Source organism: Mandrillus leucophaeus, unplaced genomic scaffold (genome assembly GCF_000951045.1).
Source record: "Mandrillus leucophaeus isolate KB7577 unplaced genomic scaffold, Mleu.le_1.0 Scaffold1724, whole genome shotgun sequence".
Lineage (NCBI taxonomy): Eukaryota > Metazoa > Chordata > Mammalia > Primates > Cercopithecidae > Mandrillus > Mandrillus leucophaeus.
In genome coordinates, this window is record NW_012101726.1 from 15,638 (window position 1) to 25,248 (window position 9,611).

At 39.6% G+C, this 9,611-nt stretch overlaps 1 protein-coding gene across 1 annotated transcript in view; it reads right to left on the reverse strand.

Annotated features, from left to right (window-relative positions):
* Nucleotides 1–4,229: 4,229 nt before the first annotated feature.
* Nucleotides 4,230–9,611, reverse strand: part of GBP2 (guanylate binding protein 2, interferon-inducible) — a 38,724-nt gene continuing 33,342 nt past the window's right edge. The window contains exons 9-11 of the mRNA XM_011977068.1: nt 8,304–8,406; nt 7,817–8,010; nt 4,230–6,388 (exon numbers count right to left, since the gene is read on the reverse strand). Of these exons, the coding sequence (XP_011832458.1) occupies nt 6,272–6,388; nt 7,817–8,010; nt 8,304–8,406 (414 nt within the window). The 3' untranslated portion in view covers nt 4,230–6,271. The remainder of the gene's footprint in view (nt 6,389–7,816; nt 8,011–8,303; nt 8,407–9,611) is intronic.

Below are 9,611 nucleotides of genomic sequence, written 5' to 3' on the forward strand. Positions count from 1 at the left end.
GTTTCTCCAAGACCCCCTCCCACCTGACTGTCTCACTAGCAGTCTAACACACTGACCTATGTGTGACCTGTATCAACTTGTAGTGATGTTGGTTGAAATCTGAAATGCTAAATCCTGGATGACAAAAGTTGGTTATGGCCGGGCGCGGTGGCTCACGCCTGTAATCCCAGCACTTTGGGAGGCCGAGACGGGCGGATCACGAGGTCAGGAGATCGAGACCATCCTGGCTAACACGGTGAAACCCCGTTTCTACTAAAAAGTACAAAAAACTAGCCCGGCGAGGTGGCGGGCGCCTATAGTCCCAGCTACTCGGAAGGCTGAGGCAGGAGAATGGCGTGAACCTGGGAGGCGGAGCTTGCAGTGAGCTGAGATCCGGCCACTGCACTCCAGCCTGGGTGACAGAGCGAGACTCCGTCTCAAAAAAAAAAAAAAAAAAAAAAAGTTGGTTATACTTTCCTGGAAAGGGAGCTACAGAATCCTTCTTTCCACAATAAATCTGAGGGTCAAAAAAAAAAAAATTTTTTTTAAGGCTCTAAGAGTAGGTTGAAGTCTCCTAAAAGCCAGATCTGAAACATTTCCAGCAAAAATTAACTGGACCATAATTCAGTCATGCAAACTGATGAAACTATAGGAGATTTTCGGAATAGACTAGAAAATACCCTCCAACATTTGTAAGCTAAGGAAGATGTTAATGTAATAGCTACTCTTTCATCTCATTTCGTCAATGGAGTTAAGCCTGAAATTGAAGACCAAATTTGAAAACTAATTAGAATGGAAATAGCCCCTTTATCTGCAGCACAATACTTGGCACAGCATTTTGAAAGGACTTTAGAACGAAAATGAAGCAGATTCCAAAATAAACAGCACTACTAATCCAACAGCTAGGTTACCCATTTTATAACAAGTGACTTGTTGACAAGGACACGTTTGGATATTGTTAATAGGACACAGGAAAGAAGATTGTCCCATCTTACAAGAGGAAAACAAAAACAGAAAAATTCCTAATTCCGTTCAGTCAATGTTCTCACAAAAACCAGACAAAGAAAAACCATCAAGGCCGGGTGCGGTGGCTCAAGCCTGTAATCCCAGCACTTTGGGAGGCCGAGACGGGTGGACCATGAGGTCAGGAAATCGAGACCATCCTGGCGAACACAGTGAAACCCCGTCTCTACTAAAACTACAAAAAACTAACCGGGCAAGGTGCCTGGCGCCTGTAGTCCCAGCTACTCGGGAGGCTGAGGCAGGAGAATGGCGTGAACCCGGGAGGCGGAGCTTGCAGTGAGCCGAGATCTGGCCACTGCACTCCAGCCTGGGCAACAGAGCGACACTCCGTCTCAAAAAAAAAAAAAAGAAAAACCATCCAATATTCTGCCTTATGCTAAACACTCACAGTAAATACAATACTAATATAGATGGTCAACTTCATCAATTCCTGGTAAATAAGGTTGCTACTCTTTCTACATGAAACCCTGCCATCTTTGCTCAACCTTTTCTTTGGAGTAAGCGTATTACACAGGTGGTATTTCAAATACTCCACAGATTTTCTCTGTATCTCAGCCCTTAACTGTAACTATTGGGGTTTGACTGCAAAAATATTCCTTCCTATCTTGCGATATCACCCCTGCACGTTTAATAGGAAGATATTTACTTTGCAAATGGATCTGCAATATTAAATGTGCTCCAAAAGGACTATCTTTTAAGGTTGCAGAGAACACTTCTATTCATAATCAAGTTGTGTTTGCTCAAGATGCAATTTTGCCTTCTCCATTATATTTGATACATATCCCAGATAAGGATCTTGACCTTATATCTGGCTGAATCTTTGTGTTTTTATTTCACCCCTACAGTGTCCTGGAGCTTTCCAAGTTACCTTCAGAGAACAGATAATTAGAAGGAAAGATAACAATCAACCTCTGTAATAGACTAGACAAACTGAACCTGAAAGTACTGAATGCAAAGCAGTGAATTTATAAAGAATTTTCTGGGCGCTGTGCTAGTGGTCGCGTTAGCATCTTCAAATTTTATTTTTGGAAGAAATCTTAGATACCTTTTGTTGTTGTTGTTGTTTTTAAAAGCCCATAATATCATGTGAAATATAATCTCACTTACTTCAGGTTTGAGTAACATTTTGAAAAGCCAAGGATGAGGAGGAATCATATTGTTTTTAAGTCTAACTTCCTCAAATGTTTGACACACTCATATTGGAACAGGTTAGTCACTTAGAGATGCAGCAAGTGAAGGAAAGGACGTGTCTTATATACTGGTGAGTATCTAGTGCCAAAGCCAGATATAAGGATGTAGCCTTCCATATGTATTTTGATTGAAAGAATGAAACTGGGAGTGGAGCATGAAGGTCAGAGATGATGTTCTTATTAAAGGCTTTTGAGATATATTAACAAATTTGCTTCCATCCTTTCACCACCTCCCAAAACAGGTGGAATAAGGCTTTTTAATATTAACTAAATTGAGAAGTGGAAAATGGCATGCTGTTTTCATAAGTTTATAAATATTACTGAGATGAAATATATTTTCATGTAGTAATTTTTAAATCATACTTTCACCTTATAACACATTTCATTGCAGCATTGAAGTCCGGGTTAGTGTTATAATAAAAAGTATATTGCATTCAGGCTGGGTGCGGTGGCTCATGCCTGTAATCCCAGTGCTTTGGGAGGCTGTGGCAGGCAGATCACTTGAGGTCAGGAGTTCCAGACCAGGCTGGCCAACATGGGGAAACTCCATCTCTACTAAAAATACAAAAATTATCTGGGCATGGTGGTGTGTGCCTGTAATCCCAGCCACTTGGGAGGCAGAGGCAGGAGAATCACTTCAACCTGGGAGGCAGAAGTTGCAGTGAACTGAGATCGTGCCACTACACTCCAGCCTAGGTGACAGAGTGAGACTTTGTCTCAAAAAAAAAAAAAAGTATATTATAGTTAGTGCTGATTATGTGGCAGACATTGTGTTAAATTCTTTGTAGGTATTATTTATGAAATTTAATGTATTCCTTAGTACATGCTTGTTGATGTAAGTATTATAATCCTCATTTTACAGCAAATATACTACTAAGACTTTTAACCACATTTTATGACAGCTCATAATGCCACAAGGTTCTGATACTTGGTTCAAATGATAACTCACTTTGTTAAAAAAAGAAGGTTAAATTATGTTTAATAACTGCTCCTTGTTCTTCAAAGTAGACTAGAAAAGAAAGTGGACTAGAATTATCTGGAACTGTCTATCTCTACCTTTCCCCTCAACTCTGAAAGTTTTATTATTCATTTTCTAAAAGAATAGTACTGAGAGATTGTGTAAGTCTTACACCAAGTTGCATCTGGGGCATGTAAGATGAGCTAAAGAGACTGATCACAATAGCTTAGCAGCAGAGAATTCTTTTGAGAGAGTTATTGGTGTACACTGATATCCACCCTCTCTTTATCACTGCTCATTTTCCCCATAGGGCAATGAGAGGTGCTGCTTTCTTACTATCTTTACAAACTAAGTAGCATTGGGTGCTTAAAGATCCTCTTGAAAAGCTGATATGTGCTCTTTGGGGTTTGGAGACACTAGTACTGGTGCCCAATTCATGCCTAAAACCATCTAAAAGTGATAGTCTGGGGTGGAATGGTTTGTGGCAAAGTAGGAAAGAAAAGAGAGTTGGGGGCATCCTGTTCTTACAGTGTATGGCTAAACTGGTGCGCATGAGTTTTTCTCCGGGGTAGAATCACTGGGGTGTTCTGGACTTGGGTCATATTCCTGCCCAAGATGTCAACACGTCAAGGTGCACTGATCTCAGCATCAACAATATATTGAATGAGTGGATCTCTAGAAGAGAGAATTTGAGGAAAGGAATCAGAAGTGGACTACAGTAGGGACGTGCTATTGGGAGGTCCTGGCAGGGGGGGATCAGCAAAGAACCCAAATCATCCTTAAGGACTTAAGCCACCACCAGAAGGTGCCGACATCAGATCAGTTATGTATCATGTAAGGTTTCTTTTCCTTAATTCCCTGCACTCTAGTGTTACAACTTGAAGGTATCGTAAACATGAGCTAGTGTACACAGTGGGAGGTAGAGTTGGAAATGAAAATAAAAAGCCATACTCCTTTTTCACTGTGTGCCTGTAAGGCAGAATCAGGCCTTGGCTGTGTGACTGAGTGGGATCTGAGGGGGAGCAAGATACAAGGGGAGAAACTTTAAATCAAATATCTCAGAGAGAGATTTAAAAATTTAGGTCAAATGGTATTTATTTTTATTTAGAAAAAGAGACTATTCATTTATCTGAGAGTGACTAATGAACAAACAGGAAAAAAGTTATGATTACATAAAAGAGGAATTATAAGAAAGAATAAAGTTGCTTTTTGCTTGCACAGAACTAGATACAAAATATTAATTGTTTAAAATGTAAAAACAATAACTAAATTGAGGCATAAACAAGATAAATCTTAAATACAAATGAACTAATATGTTATATTGTGTTCCCATGGTTGGGGAATAGGCAGTACCTATTCTATAGTCCTATTAAGGCTTTCTTAAGTATCATTGTTGAAAACTACGAATATCTTAAAGAATATTAACAAAGTGCATGACATGAAATGACAGCAGAAAAATTAAAAGAACATTGAAAAATAATGACAGAGAAAAAGATGAGAAGAGTGTGTATCTGATGTATGCAAAAAATACTAATGCTAGTCTTATGTTATTCCTACTGTAAGATTTATCTCCATACATCTACGTGGAAAAACTGGTTGACTTAAACATAGAGGAAATTTCCTACATTATTAATTTCTTCCTCTAAAAGTAGAAGACAAAAATACTCTAATTCTCAGACTTTCCCATGGGTAGGCATATGATTTCGATTCTTCCCTGCAGGTTGACTTTTGTGAGGCTTAGCTGGAGATGTGAGCAACTCAAAGATGCAGCTTTTCATGGGGTAGGGGAATGTTTGTTTACTGAAAATGTGAAGATGGTGGCATCCATTTACTCACAGCTGACACTGCAGAAGGTTCCAGCATTTCATCTGGAGATCATGGTGCTGGGTCATGGTAGCTGTGTTGTTTTCCTGTGAGATGCCTTTACAATGGTAGTATTATGCTTGGTGGAATAGTTGTAGAGTATGGCTCCCTCACAATTCTGGAGTATCTGTGTGCAACCTAATGATCTTAAAAATTAAATTACTTTTTACTTAAATTGCTGAGCAGATTGTTATTTGCGATGAAGAACTCTGAATAATACACATCCTGAAACAATTGTAGTAGGATAATGTTTTGTATTAATGAATTATTCTTGATTTTTCGATCTGTCATTTATTTTTCCCTAGCAATGCATTTACCCTGAGTAGTTTTGAGGATATAATGTCATAGCAGAGGGGCAGAGAGAAAAATGAAGTCAAATTTTAGGCTTTATAGGATTATAGTCCTGGTCCTCAGAAGAATGGAAAGTAATTTGAGTTTGAGTTAAAGCTTTCCTGCTGTGTGTAGAAGTTATTTTCTAACTTCAGGAAAGGGAAAAGACTAAGAAAGGGAAACTGGAGAAGAGAGATCTAGGTGGCTTGGGAATGGGGCAGTAATTACCTACAGGGTTTATATGGATGGAGAAGGTGGAGCCTCTACTCATATATGAATTCTGCACAGAGGCAACCACTTTCTCTGCCAGTGCCCACAGATCATGCAGCCTCCACCCAAATGAGAACTGTGTACTCTCTGTACTTTAAAGCCTAGTTAAGTGTCCCAGATCTCCTTTATTTGCAGCCAGCATGCCATACAAAGACCACTTGGCAGGAGTGATGCTCAACTGTGCCCCATGGCTTGTTTGGTCTCATCAGATTTTCATCATATTCACCACACTTCAGCCCTATCCTAGGACCATAGTAAATCCCCGAATAAGAGCATGGGACTGAATATACAGAAGGGTGGTACCTATGAGAGAAAAAAAATCTACCTGGAACAGAAACTGCTTGATATCTCATTGGAAAATGCATCCCAGTTACACAATATCTCTCTTGAGTCCTTGTGTGTGATTTCAAATATAGGATTTAGTTAAAGATCATATTAAAAGTTAGTACTATAAATAAGCATGAGTTGAATTGCTCTGTAGGTAAAACATTGACCTCATACTTAACCTTTACTTTGCAATCTTTATGGTTCAAGAAAAATGTATGCATCATGATTTTGAGTTAAGTTTAATGGCAGTTGTTTGACACTCTGAAGTTGCTCATTCAACTTGTTTCTTGGGGAGAGGGAGCTGGACAGGCAAATTTTGTTCCTTGTACTTTTAGAGTATGTGACACGTTGGTTGCCGTGATTTGCTTCTCATCTGGATATCCCGTATCTCTTTCTGAAGTCTCTGGCTCTCATTCTTGAATCCCTCCTTGAGAAGGCGTTCCTGTTCCTAAAAGGGAAAGTGGAGACTAAGTCTATCCAGCTTAACACGTTTCCACCAAATTAGTTTCCCTTTTGGTACTTATATTGATCCTTCAAGAATTTTTGACACTTGCTTTTGAAATGCTTTCTTCCCTTAATTTTCATTCTATCACTCTCTTCTGAGTCTCCTATATCTGCAATAATTTTTCTATGAATTTTTAGCTTCAAAAATGTTGTTGTCCTACAGTTTCTAAAATATTAGTGACCCAGCATTTCATTCCTTGGTCCGTTCACCCTTCACACACATGCAACACAGTCTTTTGGAAAAACCATAACTTTCTCTTGTTCTTTTGTTGTTGTTGTTGTTCATTTCTGATCTACACAGTATGGACTCTTACATATATATCTAGGAAGGTATGAAAGACAGGTGATTTCCAATTGGTAGGTTACTACATAACTCAAGAGTAGGGCAAGTGTTTGATCATGGAATTTAGTACCAGTCTCCAAAATTCAGAGGTAACAGAAATAAACTGAGGAGATCAGGGCTTACAGTGGCCCATAGGGTATTTCTGGGCAAACATAAATGTGGAAAAGAGCCCAGAGAAGAAGAAAGAATTGGCACCATCGGCACTTAACCAGTGTGCTTAAGTGGGTAGGTGGTTAGGGAATCTTTCTTTCTTTCTTTTTCTTTTGAGATGGAATTTCACTCTTGTTGCCCAAGCTGGAGTGCAATGGTGCCATCTCGGCTCACTGCAGCCTCCGTCTCCCGGGTTCAAGCGATTCTCCTGCCTCAGCCTCCTGTGTAGCTGGGATTACAGGCAGGCGCCACCATGCCCAGCTAATTTTGTATTTTTAATAGAGATGGGGTTCCTCCATGTTGGTCAGGCTGGTCTTGAACTCCCGAGCTGAGGTGATCTGCCCCCCCTCAGCCTCCCTAAGTGCTAGGATTACAGGTGTGAGCCACTGCACCTGACCTGGTTAGGGAATCTTTCTACTCATAACAGTGCTTCCAGACATAAAGTCATAGCAGGCATGACAGAAACAAAATCCCTATGGATCCCTCTCAGTAGGAAAGACGGGCTAGATATTTCTCCAGGTACTCTGATGCAGAAAAGTTACTTATTGCTCGTGAAATTATAATTACTTCACTGAGCAAATGAGAAACTAATAGTTCCTCTGCCATTATAGGAAAATTTGATCACATAATGTAAAATACTTGTGCAGTGCCTAGCAATGTTTGTTGGTGATAGCATAATAAAGAATTCCATGTGATTGTAGCCTGCAAGTAAACAGTCTTTACTAACCAGAGATGACTGGCATAAAAACAGTTAGGGAATGAAAAATGTAGTAGTGTCTGGGCTAGAAAGTTTTTTGGGAAGCATGAGGTTCTCAGCCTTACACTTCGCTTTCAATAGGGGGCACTGGAAGAGAAAATTGAGATGATGCAATTGAATACCTGAAGTTTAAGAGCGAGGGTCTTCTCTTGCTCTGCCATTAACTGGGCCCTGTCCCTCTCCATCTTCTCAGTCAACTGTTTCACATGTTCCTGATAACTCTTCTCTTTCTGTTCCATCATCTGCTCATTCTTCTTTTGTATTTCCTCCAACATTTTCTTTGCAGCTTCTGCAGATTCAGCCTTTATACGTTCCACTGTGGAAGAAAAATAAACAGAAAAAAATATGAATATTCAATTGTAGGTGTTCCCTTTTCCTTTCCCTCTTTTTTGTTTGTCTTATCCTTACATCATTGATAAAACTTCTTGTAATTTTGCCCTGGGTAACCAGAAAACCAATGATCATATAGATTAGTTAAGAAAACTCTCATAAAATTATGAATGATACTTGCCATTCTTTCTCTACAATAATAATTTCAGGTGGACCAATATTGCTACCTAATATTTTGAGGGCTTTCCAACCATGTAGAGTGTTTTCAGCTGTTCTCACCTTCAATTGCTTTTTCCTTTTCTGAGAGTGACTGGTCAGTCTGTAGAAGTGCATCAGCCACATCCTCCTTGGACTCCAAGTATTTTTTCAGCACCTCTTCGGCCTGGTTATACAGAGAAAGGTAGAATGAAGAAAGAGTGATGATGGGTCAGAGCAAAACCCTGCAATACATCTGTTAATTCAATTTAATTTTAGCACTCATGTAACAATTCACTTTATAATTCCAATAGTATTTCAATTTAGTAGGTCTGAAATGCAACTCTGGATCTCCCTTCAAACCTATTCCTTCCCAATGACCCCAATTTTAGTAATTAATAACTCTGTTCATCTAACTGTATCCTGGATATCTTTCTTGTCTCACATATCCTGTAAACAATCATCTGCAAATTATGTTAGCTTTAGCTTCAAAATACAGCCAGAACCCATCACTTGTCACCTGCTTCATCCAAACACCCTAGTCCAAGACAGCATCACCTCCAGCCTGGACAATTGTTAAAGTTTCTGGTCTCTCCGCTTCCACTCTTTTTTCCCTACAGTCCGTTCTCCTCAGAGCAGCCAGAGATTTGCTATATTATTTAAAGAAAAATCTTACCATTCGTATACTCAAAGCCCTCTATTAACTTTCTAGTTCATCAAAAAATGTTTCAAACTTCTTTCACTGGACCTCGACATACTCCCCTGTCTGGCTTCTGGTATCTGACCACTCCTCTGAACATATCTGTCACCAGTCGCTCCTTGGTTCACCACCAGGCAGCACATTAGCTTTCTTGCTAGTCCTAGGACACAAGCCAATTTATTTATCTGGATCATTTCTGTGATTGAAAGTTCTTTTTTCCTAGAGTCCATTTGGCTCACTCTTTAACTTCTTTGAAGATTCTGCTGAAACTTGACCTCATCTGAGAGGCCTTCAGTAAGAACATATATATAAAATTGGTGCACTTTTCCTTCCTCTTCTATACCTGTATCCTGCTTTTTCTTCAGAGTGCTTTTTGTCACTGTGACAGGGACTGCTAGAGTCGTTCTAAATTTCTGTTCTCCTCTGTGTACTTTGTAACAGACTGTGATTTTTTTTTTTTTTTTCCAGCTGGGCAGGTCATGATAAAATACTGTCTTTTCTTTTCTTTTCTCTTTTTATTCTTTTTGAGACGTAGTCTCGCTCTGTCACCTGGGCTGGAGTGCAATGGCGTGATCATGGCTCATTGTAGCCTCTACCTTCCGGGTTCAAGTGATTCTCCTGCCTCAGCCTCCTGAGTAGCTGGAATTACAGGTGTGCACCACCATGCCTGGCTAATTTTTGTATTTTTTTAG